Source organism: Spodoptera frugiperda, chromosome 3 (assembly GCF_023101765.2).
Source record: "Spodoptera frugiperda isolate SF20-4 chromosome 3, AGI-APGP_CSIRO_Sfru_2.0, whole genome shotgun sequence".
NCBI classification, from domain to species: Eukaryota; Metazoa; Arthropoda; class Insecta; order Lepidoptera; family Noctuidae; genus Spodoptera; species Spodoptera frugiperda.
In genome coordinates this window covers 10161934-10178744 of record NC_064214.1, presented here as the reverse complement: position 1 = coordinate 10178744, position 16811 = coordinate 10161934, and the positions used below count along the sequence as shown (strand labels likewise).

The following is a 16811-nucleotide window of genomic DNA, read 5'->3' as shown; positions in this document are numbered from 1 at the left end:
CCCAGGTGATCGGTCGGCTGGAGCTGGGCGCGGTGGGCGCGGGCAGCGCGCGGCACCACTGGCGCGAGGTGCAGGCCGCGCCGCGACGACAGATCGCCGACTGGCACAAGCTCAAGGAGTGAACTCACATCTCTGCTCGCACCGCCTGATCTTGTAGCCCCTGGAATTACATACAAACTGGGGATCACTGAGCAGTGCGAGAGGGATGGAGCTATACAACCTACATAGCTCCGTCCCTCTTGCACTGCTCAGTGATCGACCATTCTGACACAATTGTAATAGCAGACTAAGGCCCCTGGTTCGCTAAAAACATCTCCTAATCTTTGGTAGGTAGCTCCTATTCATACATCGTAGGGGAGATCTCCAAACATATAATTGTCTAGGATATCTCTGAAGAAGTAATCATCGTGTAAGAACACCATGATGTTGAAAATGAAGCAAGATGTTTTGGGGAACTGCCCAAAATAATTCCTAATGAAGTATGATGGATGATGATCATAATAATGAAATATGAGCAAAAAAGTGGCGACAACTTCTAAGAAAAGGTCCTAATGGCTACATGATCAGGTTCCAAGTGCAGTCATCACGTTTCCCCATCCCTCTAACCCTACAACATTTGAATTGCCTAAAATGCGTAACTTATTATACAATCGTATGAGTTTTACTTTTAAAATATCGGACAGATATATTCGGTTTGATTAACGTCTAAATACTGAAACGCTGCCCAAAATTTTATGCAAAGGCATATTCCACATTCCCTGAAGTAAGACGTAAATTTTGAACAATATGGAAATTACAACTGAGCTATGAAGTAATGTCTTGTTTGGTATTTTTAAAATGTGTGTAGTGTTTCAGTATTAAGACGTAGTTTCACTTATTATTCTTGCACAGTTTATAGAAATAACGGCCAAGCCAAAGTCCAGTGGTGGTTTCCAAGCGTTTTATTTAGACTTAATTTGTAAACTAAAAAAAAAATGATATTGTATATTAGATAGAAGAAATTATTTGGAATTTATTCGCGTGGAATATTTGTATATTTGTTTGTTTGTAAGCGCACAGCATCCCATCCCCCTTCCCAAGTAACTGACGGATTATAATAAACGTAAATTCATGTTTATCTGTACCCTTAGTACGAGTTTGCTTTACGTTGAACGAAAACGAAACGAGAGCGCGTTCGGCGCATTGATTGGCCGGCTCGAATGAACCAACCAATCAGAGCGCCGAACATGCTCTCGTTTCGATTACTTTAAACGTAAAGCAAACTCATACTAAGGGGACTGAATGTAGATTAAACGTTTTGAAACGGGAGGGAAGTTCCAAATATAACATTTTAAAAACTATCATCATAAAATAGTCTGTCCTAAGCAGAATGCTCAAAATTGTACAGAAAATTATGAAGAACTCGACAGTTTAAAAAATTAAAAACTCCCGTTTCAATATCTTCTTATTATCTACATATCTAATTATAAGAACACTTGATGTATTGGAACTCATACCTTATGGATTTAGCTTTACGACCCTGAATCCCATGCTCCTAAACGTTAACTAATGCTATCTCTTACTAACGGTAAAAAGAAAGATGGCCGACTTCAGACCTGTCAAATTTGACAGTTCAAAAAATCAACCTGTCTCTTTCTAGTAACCAATGTTAGTGAGAGATAGCAATAGTTTTATTTAATAGGTGTACCAGCAAACCTTTGCTAAACCCTAACAAGCTATTAATTAGCATAGTCGTATTTAATTTCCAATTTAGCTCTCATCACATTCTGGATAAATGTTATTGATCAAAATTATTCAAAAATATCTACAGACAAATCTGTAATTCTAAAACTTTGGTACCTAGTCACTAGTTTCTTTCATTAGGTATCTAGGTACATCCTAAATAAATACCTACAATAAAAGTACAGTAACTGTAGAAACTGTCAGTTTAACTCATTTACACAGCAGTCAGCATGCGCAGGATTCGAAAAAAAAATACTCATTGATCAACTAGAACATAACATGTATAGTTTTTAGGTTAGAAAAATAAATCTATTTTATACCTAAAGTTACTTTAATAGTTGTTTAGGTATGTGTAAAGCTCAGAACGAAGCTTCAAAACTGTCGTAATTTCATAGTGTCGCTGTGTCACGATAGATGGCGCTGTTCTTAATTTCATGTCATAATATGTCAACGTATTTTTTGAAATCGTAGCAGATGTAATTGTTTATTCATCGATAATGTAATTTGTGTCAGAAAATTAGTAGTGGACAATATACGAATTATAATTTATTTTCCATAATATATGTATGTACAGTTATTCTGTGTGGATATTGGAACCAACGCTATTGTATTTACTAATATTCATTGTAGTTGTGGATTTAAACGTATGTAGACGTCAATATCCCTTTATTATAAGTAACTCCATACTTATAACATTCCAAATTATTAAAAAAAACTGTAAATAGTCATTGCTTGGATCATCGGTAAACCGCTTTCTCATTCTAATTGTTAAAATAAGAAATTATAATTAGATTTAAGAACTTACTATAATAAAAACTACACTTCATTTAAGATGATGGTAGACATTTTAACGAGCTATTCTGAACTCTATTCATCAGACATAAGAGTTGAATTAACAATGCAAAAATGTATTTGCAATTGATGCAGATGCTTATAGTCTTATGATAAGCGTATTAAAGATCAAAATCGCTTGATCTAACTGCAGTTTTAAGTTGGTTAAATTGTCTAACATAATTTTAGATGAAGTATAAATGTTTCCGTTTTAAAAATCTCGTGTGTTTACTTTCTAAGTACTAGATACTTAATTTGTATTTAATTTCATAAATGTACATGTGTCGTAGATGAAACATGCGAAACTGGTTCTTATCGCTAAAGGCATAAGATCTGTTTTGTTACTAGGATATGCTGTAAGTAATTTGGAAACTGACGAAGTATTTTAGTTTGATTATTTTTGAAAGCAATGAAACAGATCTTAGGTTTCATTAATAAAATTAATGTTGCAATTTGTACTGAGACATTTATCAATATCGATACTTCACAAGAAGTAATAAAAAACACTAATTTTGACATACATACATACATATACAATAGGGATGATGACGGTGTATGAAAATTAAAAATCTATTTAGTCCGTCAGTTAGGTAATGAAAAATATTAGACACGTATTTTTTATTTTGTCATATAAGATAACAAAACTTAGATAAAACGAATCAAAGTTAAGCAAATACGTCATTTCTACGTATAAAATGTACATAGAAGTGACGTCACACGATATTTCAAATCAATATATCTTCGAAAGTATTTGTTTGCGTAAGAAAATAAATAATACGTGTCTAATGTTTTAAAATGATCTACAAGACGGACATTAAAATAAAAAATAGTCATCTACCCTATTCTATAATAGTCGCTACATACAATACATTACTAATGTCAAAAAAGTCGGAACGTCAACAAAATCTACGTCACAAAATGTCGTATTTTTCGACATTTTCTTTCCGAGTTGATGAATGTCTGAGTAAAGCAAGTTACCAGCTATATACCAGCACTGTAGTATACTAGACCACGTCATCCAAATCACAAATATCAGAATTGTATACTAAGGGAATTTTAGTGAATAAAATTTATTGACTGGTGCTTTCACAATATATTGCGAGTTTTATTTCTTTTTCCCTGTTTTCCTATAATATATAATATTTGTAATAGTACCTATCTACCTACCTACCTAAGTTACTGCACCGGCATGCCATTTATCAGAGGGGTGGTTTTCCGAAAAAATCACAAAATGTTAACGGCGTCATTATCCTCAACCAAAAGTTAACAATTTTGCCGATTGAAACACAAAATTTGGTTTCAATAAAATAAGCTGTGACACTGCTCTCAACCAATACAATAAAAATAAGGATGATAATAAGCTACCACGATGCTTAATAACGCAGGAGATTAATGATTTGTTAAATAAAAGTTAAAGTTTTTCGGAAAACCACCCAGCTAGGCAGATATGCACATTACGACACATAAGGCCGCTATACAATGTACACCCACTTTTCACCATTTGTGTTATAAGTCCCATGTAATAGGGGGTGAGTCTATTGCCTTATACTGGGCACAATTCTAGACTCCGTGCTGAAAAATGCCACCTACTCTTAATCATCATCATCACGCAAAACATGTCAACTTAAAAAACACGATTTTTGATTCTTATTGCTCAGCCGGCGCAGTGGCTGTTACGCAACGTGTCGTGGGTTCGATTCCTGCACGGGAGAATTGTGGTTCTGTGGGGTGTGGTTTTAAACCTAGATGTGATGTGTACGTTTCTAAAAACACACCTACGATATAAAACTAAATCCGAGTGCAAGTATAGAGCAACATATTTTTGAAAAAGTTCCATAATATAAAAGGGTCAGCGTCAATCTCAAACAACCGTTTGGTTTTGAGGCGTCAAATATTGTTAGCTACTTTTAGTTTTTCGAAAAGGTCTTTAGCTGAAAGGCTACTTACCATAAAATATGAAAAGACCCAATTTGAATATAAGTATGTATATAGTATGTAAATGAAAAACAGAAAGAACCTCCTAATAGTATTTAGCTTTTCATTATATTTCCTATTTTGTAGTAGGTATCTACAACAATATATTATAGCTATCTATCTACTGCTACCTAACTACTTGTCTGTTGCATATCTATCATTCTTAACTTTCATTATCTAGTCGAGAAAATGCGAGATAAACCGAAACGCGGTCACATACGACAGTAATTTATTATTGCTAAAAATCAACAAAATCCTTTGTTTAAATGAACAATAGATAAATGTGTGAAAGAGAACGTTAGAAGATAGCGTTCAGCGATCAGAGTTCAAGGCTTCTCTCTCACACGCTATCTAGAAACTTCGCGTAACGACAGTTCGACCGCGGCGGTCAGCGACACCGAACGCACGTCGCGTCGCACCGCGTTACGCGTTCTTCTATTTTATTCACTTTAACAAACCTTAACTATGTCCGAAACGGAAAGATTGATAGAACTCGTCAAAAGCAGACGGTTTCTATACGATTTAAGTGATCCATTGTACAAAGATCGACACAAACGAATGGAAGCATGGAAAGAAATCTCGCGGTTAATGGGCTCGGGCAGTGGTACTGGTGAGTTCACACTTATCATTGTATAATTTAACGCCATCTATCGTATTTTGCAAGTAATTAAATTTTGTTTTTGTTAAAGTATGCTAGATGGCGCTGTACATACTCGGAACGTAGTATTTTACTTAAAATATATAACGACATGTCTCTAATCTCGAAGAGGTAAGTAGAGGTGTACATAAATGTATGTTGTATATAGGGTGTCCCTGAACTCGACGTCTTAATGGTACCAGGTGAATCGGCACGGTGATCGTGTCTGTAAGAAATCTCTGATCTTTAAGAGATTTCAATGCGTAATATTTATATAGGTATGTAACTAAATTCAGTCTTTATTTTCAGCGCACATCTGGAGCGCAAAATGGAAAGGTTTGAAGGACAACTACGCTAAGTACAAGAAAACTTCTGAACCGGGTTTCGTGGAAGCGTACAAGAAGTACAAGCACTGGCCTTGGGCGGATAAAGTGAAGTTTTTGGACGACTGCGTCAGCACAACATGTAGAAGAGTTTATAATTACACTCCAAAGGAAATTCGGGAACCAAGTCCAGAGAATACTGACCCAAAAACTTCAGAAGACAATTTAAATGAAGGAACAAGCGAATGTGAAGTGAAAAAGGACTCGTTAGATGGCGTAGACCACTTCTTCCTAAGTTACGCGGAGACTTTTAAAAAGTTACCTCCTCGTATGCAAATTATGTTGAAGTTAGAAATAGCCACGTTGTTCACAAGGTACGAGTTGCAAGCTGATGGTATGTCCAAGGAATCTATTGAAAACATGCCGCGAATAGTCCCTCATCCTGTTAAATATGAATTCGATTTTGAAAATGATATCATGAATGAATGAGTTATTGATGATTACTGTTTTTTTATTGACTGTCTGTCTAGTTGTTTATTTTTAAATATCTATTAGATGAACCTATATCTTCTTACCGTGTTCCATCTTTTTTACCTTATCATTTTTTTATAACAATATCCTAATTTTAAGTAAGTCAAGTACATAAGTCATCATAATGTCAATCTTCACAATAAATTGCAATCTAAAGATCTTTCCTATATTTTTTTTCATCTGAGATTATGGTTCAATTCTTTTTTCAAATGTGTTTAGTACATTCCTTTTTAGTCGTTTACCGTTTATATAAAAATAACAATGGTTTTCTGATTCCAAATTGTCTAATATTTTAGATATTACTGTTTATATTTTTTTAAATAGGAATTAAGTATAAATGTTATTATTTCCATCTATTAGATATTGTTTCTATCTCACACAAATGTACTTGTATACGATTTACTAGTTCTTTGTACATTCTTTTTTAACGATATTGTGATGTATCTAGATGGTAAGTAAAGTAGCAAATATATTATAAGTTATACTTGTTCTTGATTGTTTTCTTATTGAGTATTTCCCGGACAAACAATACATAACAATCTTACTAGTTAATATTATAAATACGAAAGTTTATGTTTGTCTGTATGTTTGTGACTTAATCACGTCATAACGGCTGAAGGGATCGGGACGAAATTTAAAACAGCAATAGTCGGTGGTCTGGAGTAACACATAGGGTGCTTTTTATTCCACGGGACCGCAGGCGGAGCCGCTGGTAGAAGCTAGTGTTACATATAATTGAATTAATTCTTGGAAACTATTGTCTTTATTTAACAGACAACAGATATTCATTTCATTGAAATACATAAAATTTGACGCAAATTCTTTTAATTTTGCTATTTTTCTTCTGCTGCACGTATTACATTAGGTACAGATTAAATAATAAACATAACATAGGTAAATAGGTACCGGAGCTGCGGACTACCTAGCGGGTTTAACGGGGCTCCGGCTCGAAAACCAGGAGCAGGAACGGGGTGGTTTTTAGTCAGTAAGAGTCTGACACTCCCTCTCGCCTCGCTTATGGCGGGAGAAGTCAGAATGATCCCCCCCTCTTAAAAAAGGTAAATGGGTAAATAATTGTAAAATAATAACACAAAAACTCTTATCAATTGTATATTTGATATCAAATCTTATTACATAACACAGCTTATAACAAAAATTATTACATTTATACTGGCGCACGCGTCACGCGCCACGCAATGCAACACAGGCCACAGGTGACAGCGCTGCGATCTTTCAAATGTCATGTAGGTGCTAAATGTGCTTCATACTTGTTTTAAAACTTTCATCAAATGTTGAAATTGGACTGAAAATATTCAAAGATCAATCAATCTTTAGGAAAAAAACCGGGCGTTATTCGTAGATTTTTTTTGTGTCCTACGCAATATTTCGGAGTTTAAAATAAACATTGTTTTTCTTCTTCAACATTTAAAACGAATTAACAATAAATAAATAACGATGATGAAGATATTCAGTTGTGTACTTCTGAAATTCAGTTATAATACAGGGTGTAAACGGAACGCTCCCAAACGCCACAAACAGGTGATGGTAAAAAAATAGTTTTATTTTCAAAAAATTAAGGAATTCAATGTTTATTTTGTGTAATAATAGTTGTAATCAACTGCTTAAGGCTGATGTTGCATGAATAACACGAAAACAAAAACGATTAAAATTATAAAAACAAAAAATATTTAATGTTTTTCGGAAATGTTCCGTTTACACCCTGTATGATACAAATTATAAAAATGTAACATAGGTTCTCAGACCAATTTCAACATTAACATTGTGTCATTAAGACTCTTCTGTCTTATTTGCATTAAATAGTGTTCTAAAACAAACTTTGCATCGTGAGATTATAGTAAACACTACATTATTTTTAAAGAAAAACATAAAATTGCGTTGTCTCGTTTTAAAGCCCGACTCAATCAAATATAGATACAATTTCCATCCATTTTTATATCGACATTGTATTAAAAATCTTTTTATTTGTAGGAAAATATTCATTTAATGTCACAACGTTCACCTTTGTGATAAAGATAGAAGATACAAGAACTATCGATAGCAAAATCATTTAAAGAAACACGTCCACTATGACTCGAAATCTTGACTACTTAATATCGATAAAACAAGAACATCACTATTGGCTCAAGGTGAACGTTGCCTCCAAAAAGTACAATGAAACATTGAAAACTTGAGAAACTAACTCCTAACATATAAGTACTCTAACATATAAATCACACCAGTTTTTATAAACAACTAACTTTTAACATTCATTTCAGATACATCTCGTAGAGATTCGTCTAGGAATCAACATTTATAACATTACACATCGATATTGTCTTTTTTAATACAATCCCTACTTGGACGTCTCTTTGATTTCATCTAGCTATGACATTTGGTGGTTCCCATTTAGAGATGTGACACACAAAGAGGAAAATCTATCGATAAGTTTCTAAGTGAAGCAAAGACTAGATTAAAATGACGAAGTTTCTTATTAAGAGTAAAAATGTGTCTTATATTTATGGGACTTTATAATGTCTTACGGAATACAATATAAAAACAAAATCTTTACCATCAAAATCATAGTCTATTTTTAGGATTGGGACATTTTATCGATAAATTAGAACATGTTCCATGAATCTTTTCAAATATATTTTTTAAATTATTGAACAAGTGCCTTCTCTAAATGGGATACCCCATAACACCAACACAAATAGTATAAAACACTAAACAGTGATACGATTAGGCAAGAGAGTTATAGATGTGCGTTCTAGTGAGTGCACCGCACTACTGACTTAAATACTTATACAAAACAATACGAGTTACACACTATGACTATCCAAATTAGTTTTTATTGCTAATAAAATAAGATATGAATTCTAGTTCAGATATGTTTGAACTGTGTAGATATTTAAACATTTTGGTCCGAAGTAGATTTTATTTTATCAAAATTTTCATTTTTTTTGTTCCAAATGGTTTAGTGATTATGATTTCGTAGAAAAACTATAATATATGTAAGTTCTTATAGTTAGTTATCAAGATTACATCGAAGTAGAAAGCGAAGATGTCATTGTAATTTCATAACGATTTAATAAGTATAACTAAATAATTTTAATCATCTGAATATACATCTAAACTCAAAATTGTTCATGAATTTGTGATTTTATTCAGTAATGCAATAGGGCGTTGTAATATACCGTATATTCATAGATATTGGGTAGGCTTAATAAGTTTAAGTCTATTTTTTTCGTTTACATTTAGTTAATAGTAGAATAGATTACATTTTCTTCACATCCAAATCCATAGATAAATATTTCCCATACATGACCTCTTTAAATGAACTGACAGATAAAATTGTCTATGGTTTCGAGTACAGTAATATTTAAAATCTCATTATCGATATTTTAAAAAAAGAACGACTCACCTAACTGGTAACGGTCCTTATAACAAAATAAAAAAATGTCTAAAAACTAAAATATAATTACAAAAATCATTCGAGTATACATTAATAACATGATTTTATATACAGACTATTAAATGCACTCTAAATTAATAATGCTGTGTATTAGTAAAGTCGTATAACTGGGCAAGACAGTGTATTTCGACATAGACACGCTTTTATTTTACATTTTCAAATGGCAGAGCAACGGCAGGCAAGTTTACATTGCGAAGAAACATTTTGATTCATTATATTTCAATTAATCCATAAATCATTAGTTAGACTGACAATGACACATTAAGTATCAAACAGTTCCCTTAGTATGACTTTGATTTACGTTTAAAGTAATCAAAACCAGAGCGCTTTCGGCAATTTGATTGGTGGGTTTATTCGAGCCAACCAATCAGAGCACCAAATAGGCTCTTGTTTTGATTACTTTAATCGTAAATCAAACTCATACTAAGGGAACAGTAAATGATTACACCGAAAAAAAAATTGGAAGTAAATGGTAGGTAATGTCATTACTAGTCGTTAAAACACTAAAAGACAGTGGACACTGGTAAACTTTACGAGTTTCCCCGCACATATTACATCGATATAAACTCACTGAGTATTCGTAAAAGTCTTGTAGATCGCTACAAATGGTTTGGAACCACACAATTCTGGGAAGAGAGCATTTCAGAAGGCATTGTATTGACGTGCAGTGAAACGAACGCTCAAGCGATATGCTACGTCGCTTGCTGACTTTGAACTGACAATGTTTCTTTGTAGAAACAAGATTTTTTAAACAAGTTTGTTCAGATTCTAAGCCTGTGTCTGCAAGGACACATACATTACCTCCTGTTCGTAGAAAAGTATCAATTTGATGTAGTATTGTCACGCCCAAAGCCGGCATCGACTGTGCACAGACGTACATACAAATCTAACTAGAAATATTGTTTATAATAAAAAATCAAATCTCCATTTGTGGAGATAACGATATTGTTAGTGTTCCCATAGTCGAAGTTGTCGGGAGCTCGTCCCGTCGACATGAAGCCTCGTTTGAGGAAAATCGTCCAAATACTTTGATACGTTGGTATATCTAGCTTTGGGTAAGGACGGCACAGGGTGTGTGAGTGTGTGGGATTATAGGAGGCCTCGGTCCAGCTCCTTGCGCAGCATCCTGGACAGTTTCAGCACGTCCTCGTCCACTTGGCCGGCGAACATGGCGTCCAGCAGCTCGCCACGAGACGCGATGGCAAACACCCCCGCGAGCCTCGACACTGATTTGTCTGTGAGGTGTCGCTCTACCACGGCTCTGGAAATTTTTAATGTATAATAGATTAGTTTGTCTGGACTATATTGTAATGTTCATAAAGACAAATAGCAATACGTCATTATGATTTTCATTACATGTTTTGTCGAGATAGTTACGTGTTACTAAACAGAGACCCACTTTTGGCATCTCGCAAGTTAGCCCTGCATACCTAATGACCCCTTAATTTATTTAAAAAATCCTCCAACCAGGGTCCCACTTTCAAATGATGTAAATGATTATAATACTTACTTGAGAGACTGGTGTGACTCGCGCAGTGCATCCTGGAGGAAGCCGCGATCGTATGAGAAGTCCACCTCGCAGAACGACACCACTGCCATCAGTACATTCTGGAACACCACGGAGCAACAATTAAAACTTATCACCGATTGAATTAATTTATTTTTAGAGCCAGTCATTGTACTGCAGACGATAAAATTGGGTGTTTCCTGTTAAACTTTATAAATAGGAATAAAACTTAAATGACTTGATGTTTGTAATTGTCCTTGGTTTAATTATGTTGCTAACGTTTGCCTTAATTGGGTAGAATATTGAGTCTTAACAAAATTCAGTTTGGTGATCATTGTTTGGTAAAGGCCAGGAAAATGCAAGATCTAACGTTAATTAAAAAAAAAACACGTTCCCTACACTAGGATTTTCTCCTGTGTCGTAGGTGCGTTTACAAACATACAATTTCACATGCACGTGACACCCAGACCCGAAACAACAATTTGAGGATCACACAAAGAGTTGCTCCGTAAGGAAATCAAACCCTCTACACGTTACACGACGGCCAGTTGCCCAGCCACCGCACCAACCGTGCAGTCAAAACAACAACGTTATCCCTCAATTTCTTTCTTTCTGACTACTCACTCAATAGATAAATGATTAAATAATGTATCAGAGATATTGTAAAAAACATTTTTTTTAAAAAGAGTAACGATGGAGTTTCTTTCTCGTTCTTCTCCATTCGAAGCAACACTTTGGAACGAGCGCCTAGCTTCACTGACAGACAGACTGACAGACAATTCAATTTGACGTTTCAAAAGGGCCTTATTTAGGATTAATTGAAATAAATGCATTGACTTTGACTTTGAACTTTGACTCACGTGGAACTTGGACCGGAACGCAGCCAGCGCGCGCTCGTCAGCGGCCGACAGCTGCCCGTGCCTGCGCAGCACGCCCAGCTTCACCGCCGACTTGATCACGTGCTTCACCAACTTCTCCGCTTCTCGCTTCTCCAGGCGCTCGCGGAGTACCGTCAAAAACTGGAATTGAGAAGACCAGATATAGTAAGAAATCTAAATGCTCTAAAGGTGCTCCCACACAGCAGTTATATAACGTTAGAGACTGATTTAACATTTGTTTATTTAACAAATTATAACAGTAATTGTAGAGTATGTTACACGCTATTGCAAATGTTATATTGTTACACATTGTTGTATAACGTTATATAACTGCTGTGTGGGAGCACCTTAGATAACAACAATATTGATTTTGTTACTTAACGCTTAATTCAGACTATGATGAGGAATACTTGAATACATTTGTGTGCCCGTGGCCAAGAGATCTGATTAGCCTCGAAACTAGTTGGGCATCCTCGTATTAAAAAAAAAATGTGAATAAGCAGCTTGAACATTTTCTAATGCTACAAAAGGCAAAATCGGAAATGCTAAGAGTTTTCAAACACGTTGTGTAACATAAAATAAGTAAATAAGATTAACATAATATTACCTGGTCCAGCAGTTTAGCGGCATGCTCATCGAGCACGAGTGCGCGTGCGCTGGCCGCGCCGCCCACGCGGGACAGGAATTTCTTCTGCGCGCGCAGCGAGATGTCGCGAGCGCACCAGGCGCCGCCTTCCATTGCTGTAGACAAGGAAAGAAGATACATTAATTAAATATTTCAACGAAACAATCAGTTCATGCAAGGGCACAAAATACCAACTCGAAAATACGAATAAAAAATGTCTATTGATGAATCTTTTTCTTTTTTCATTCTCCTCTATCAGACGTTGTCACATCTATGTCCCTCTCTTTCGTTTTTCATAATTATTTTCTATAGTAGCTAATCATGATTAAATTGTAATATGGTTTCATTTACCTATACACCTATTTTTTTAATGATTTACCTAATACTATTTGTGTACAAAAGATGTTCTTGATCTGTTTCCAAAGAGAAAATGCGAAATCAATTCCAAAGATAGCGTATGAGAGAGGCATAAAATGTAAACGATTTGCAGATAAGCAATACGGCAATACCACGCCATTACTAGAGCATTCCAACATTCCGTGTTCATAAGAATAAACTTTTTGCAATCTCACTGTTCAATGGTTCGCGTTTATACTAGTACGTAGGTAATAATTAAATCGCGACCGAAATCTGAACTAATAAATTTATTCGGAAATGGCAGCCTACATAACCTTAATTAGATTCGTTGATCTAAAGATAATATTAGCTAATAACGATAGAATTATCGATAAAGTATAATCATATTATAAACGTGAAAGTTTGTTTGGATGTTTGTCCGTCAATCACTCTGAAACTACTGCACGAATTTTGATGAAATTTGGTATACAGATAACCTATGAGCTGACTTGGGTGATAGGATACTTTTTATCCCACGAAAACGCGGGCGAAATCGCTAGCAGAAACTAGTTGAAATTAAAATAATAGTACCTAACCTACGCATCTGTACCATCCCACATAAAATATGTCCTCTAGTCTGTTTACAATTGGTTAGAGGAATCTACTTCAATTCTGTGCAATGAACAATAACAATTTCAATTAGATCTCCAGTAACTGGGGCATTGCATTGTACGCTGTTAGCTTTCATTGCATCTGTTTATCTGATTCAAACACATTGCCATTCATACATATCTAAAGAATATAATATTTAACATTCTCTGCGATTTAATCGAAGGTTTTGATAGAAACCTGATTAAAAATAGGACGGTCTCAAGTCGTTGTGAAAAGAGGTTTGCTAAGATCTCTCTTAAACCTTTTTAAACCTCTTAACAATGTTTTTAATTAAATTCCAACAAAACTATCCGGAGCTGCGGACTACCTAGCGGGTTTACCGGGACTCCGGCTCGAAAAGCAGGAGTAGGAACGGGGTGGTTTTTAGTCAGTAAGAGTCTGACACTTCCACCTCGCTCAAGGCTCTTGCCTTGATGTCTTCTCTTGAAGACATGAGATGATTTTCCTACCTTAAAAAAAGAGGCAGTTAATAGACTATATCAAAAGAAAACAGTACTGCTAACCAAATATGACGTCCCCAGATTTCTACCACGGTAGCCAGTCTCAAATTAGACCAGTCAACACAGGAGACAACAGTAGACAAGTACAGTTGCACTCTCAGTCCCCTCAATCCCATTACTTGACGGCAATCAGACACAGTTGTTGAAAGGTCAGGTGCTAACTGAACTCAGGTAGTTACCAACTATCTATAGGTATTGTATATATGAGAGCATTATCCCTTTGTCGTCGGTTTCCATGGCAACCGACGTTGTTATCAGGCGGGACGGTGCAGACACATCGTCGTCGGATATTGCCCGACCCTCGACTGTGACGTCAGCTGTTCATACTCGAACAGGTGTGTTTTTAACTGCAGTGTGTTGATCTTGAAAAGTTTTCTTTTGTTTAAGTTGAGAATCTCCTAGTGATTAAGTGTTTTCGCGTTTCAATCCAAAACGTTTGAATTTATACTCCTGTTTTGACTGTAGACTTGGACCTCTATGTTAAAGGGTACCAAAGTGTACTCCAACACCAATCATCATCAATCATCAACAACAGCCTATTAATGGCCACTGCTGACCAGTCTCTGCTCACATGGAGAAGGTTGAAGCATTAATCACCATGCTTGCTCAATGCGGGTTGGCGATTTCAAACTTATAATCATAAATTATAAGCCCAGGTTCCTTCACCGTTTATCAGTACCTAGTGTCTAAATAATCTTAGAAAGTACATATAATTTGGAAAAAGTCACATTGGCACGTGCCGTTGCCTCATGTATGAGGAACGGGTGCCTTAAACCTCCGGGCAACCACGACAACACCAACTCATTTCCGATATAAAAAAAATACAATGCCTTACAATATAACTGGTAAAGTCCATAAGTGATGTAGTGTTTATTGCCTGTCCATTACAATTAAAACAATTGCAAGTTATTAGCACATAAGAACTAGCTGACATTGCAGCTGCAAGACTGCCAGCTGCTCTTTCTCACATGAGCATCGTATTGATTATCACCTTTATTTCCAAGGCATTTAGACTGGTTTTTGCAATGCAAGTGCTAAATTACACTGAACTTTATGTGACATTTACATGGTGGAAAATTATATAGTGGATAAGGAACTAATGATATGTTCTATGACCTCACATAGTCACCTTCGTTTCAAAACATAGGTTATTAAAGTTGAGAAAGGTGAAAGTTCCGGTTGTATAGCACGTAAGGGGTTGCTATTCTCAGTAATGTTTAATTGTATAAGTTTATTATTCTAAGAAGACAGAACGGATACTTTTACAGTATGAAGAAAAGAGAATATAGTATGATGTGATAACGTCTGATGGGACAAAATAGAAAATCGACCTAAAGCAACATAGAACATACTACGTCACGCCTTTTACCCCCGTAGGGGTAGGCAGAGGTGCGCATTACGGCACGTAATGACGCTATACACCCACATTTCACCATTTGTGGACAAGTCCCATGTAATAGGGGTTGTGTCTATTACCATATACTGGGTCACGAAATTTTTGAAACACCGTAAAAAACACAGTAATGCTTTGCCCGACCCGGGAGTCGAACACGAGACAAGGAAGACAAAAGTAGTTTCATAAGTGACAGTCATACAACAGATAACGTTCATAAAGGAAAAATATGTCTTACAGCGCTGCAAGAGCGTAATGCAAAAATAAGAACGGACTTTTAATAGGTACGAACAGAGAAGTAGCCATCCGTTTAAAAACCAATATGAATGAATATTGCTAAGCAAAAACAAACCCGACAGACATCACACACTTATGTTCTGTGAATTCAGGATATGTCTTCGTAAACATGGCAGAACAATAGCTGTAGCCTGCAGGTGAGAATCTGAGCCGAGTAATAACAAACACGGCCGATGTATGTTTTAGAAAGTGGAAGGTAATCGGTAAATAGGTAAATCACGATAAACGCCCTGGGGGATAACATATGGGCCACGAAATAGCTATTGATAGTTTCTTGTCGTCAGTTAAATAGATGCTAGAAAAGAAGTAATTCTTCTGCAAATGGTATGCATAAAGACAGATCGTAAAGAAAAGTAAAGAAGTGAAGAAATGGCTTGACCATATTTGGTGGATGATTGAATGAATTTAATTTATAAACTTGACAAGAGCTGTTTATTTTGTAAGGTTTTCTTGTTATGAAGGAGCGGGGTCTCCTAACACAGGCATACTTTGCTTAAAAGGAGTCCCCCAAACACGATTACCCAATGTTTTAACAAATGGCAACAATAAAGGATATTTTCAAGAGCGCCATATGCGTTTTGCGAAGTTTAGGCAGGAGATATTGTACCAACACCTTTGGAAATCCCGATTCTTTTTTCTATTCTCGTGGTTATAACTTCGAACATTATCACAAGTGCTACGACCAATTTGGACATAGAAACAACAATTTGAAATGTTGCCAGAACCGATTTGATATTTTGTACATGGCTACACTGGTTCCCTTGGACAGTCTGCCAGCTGAATATCCAAACAAATGGTATCAGATTCGGTACCGCTTTCTGCAATTTGGATCAATTTCAGAGTCGTTTGAAGTCCAGCGCTCTGGTTAATGGTGGCAAATTGCTTTTATCAATATGGTCGGCTTAATTCAGTTGCTATTTTTAAATGAGTTTAACGAGTATACTTCAAATAAGGTTAAAGGATGTAGCACATTCATATTGTATCTCATATGACTCCCTAAGTCCCCTGCGGACTGCCTAGCGGGTTACCGGAGCTTTTTAGTCAGTAAGAGTCTGACACTCCCTCTCGCATCGCCCAAGGCGAGAGAAGACATTGAATGATTTTCCCCCTCAA

The 16811-nt window shown here is 35.8% G+C and overlaps 3 protein-coding genes across 6 annotated transcripts in view; 2 read left to right on the top strand and 1 right to left on the bottom strand.

The window, feature by feature from the left end:
- LOC118274133 (synaptotagmin-4) overlaps window positions 1–3647 on the top strand; it is a 51172-nt gene extending 47525 nt beyond the window's left edge. For both annotated transcript variants that reach the window (XM_035591521.2, XM_035591519.2), the window contains one exon: window positions 6–3647. Coding sequence is in view for 1 of the 2 variants with exons in the window: in XM_035591519.2 (XP_035447412.2) it covers window positions 6–122 (117 nt within the window). In the remaining variant the exon portion in view is untranslated. The remainder of the gene's footprint in view (window positions 1–5) is intronic.
- Window positions 3648–4885: 1238 nt separating this feature from the next.
- LOC118274123 (uncharacterized) lies at window positions 4886–5987 on the top strand. Its single transcript, XM_035591504.2, has 2 exons — window positions 4886–5137; window positions 5474–5987. The coding sequence occupies exons 1-2, from the start codon at window positions 4993–4995 to the stop codon at window positions 5974–5976; spliced, it is 648 nt and encodes a 215-aa protein (XP_035447397.2). The 5' UTR covers window positions 4886–4992; the 3' UTR covers window positions 5977–5987.
- Window positions 5988–7114: 1127 nt separating this feature from the next.
- Window positions 7115–16811, bottom strand: part of LOC118274212 (tumor necrosis factor alpha-induced protein 8-like protein) — a 74482-nt gene continuing 64785 nt past the window's right edge. For all 3 annotated transcript variants that reach the window (XM_035591643.2, XM_035591644.2, XM_050707852.1), the window contains 4 exons: window positions 12483–12616; window positions 11858–12016; window positions 11001–11098; window positions 7115–10751 (listed from right to left, as the gene is read on the bottom strand). In XM_035591643.2, coding sequence (XP_035447536.1) covers window positions 10580–10751; window positions 11001–11098; window positions 11858–12016; window positions 12483–12616 — 563 coding nt within the window. In that variant the 3' untranslated portion in view covers window positions 7115–10579. The remainder of the gene's footprint in view (window positions 10752–11000; window positions 11099–11857; window positions 12017–12482; window positions 12617–16811) is intronic.

Excerpts from the sequence above, each read along its gene's own strand:
- LOC118274123 (XM_035591504.2), top strand. The coding sequence starts at position 4,993 with ATGTCCGAAACGGAAAGATTGATAGAACTCGTCAAAAGCAGACGGTTT. Across the intron at positions 5,138-5,473 it reads GGGCTCGGGCAGTGGTACTG|CGCACATCTGGAGCGCAAAA; the intron begins GTGAGTTCACAC and ends CTTTATTTTCAG.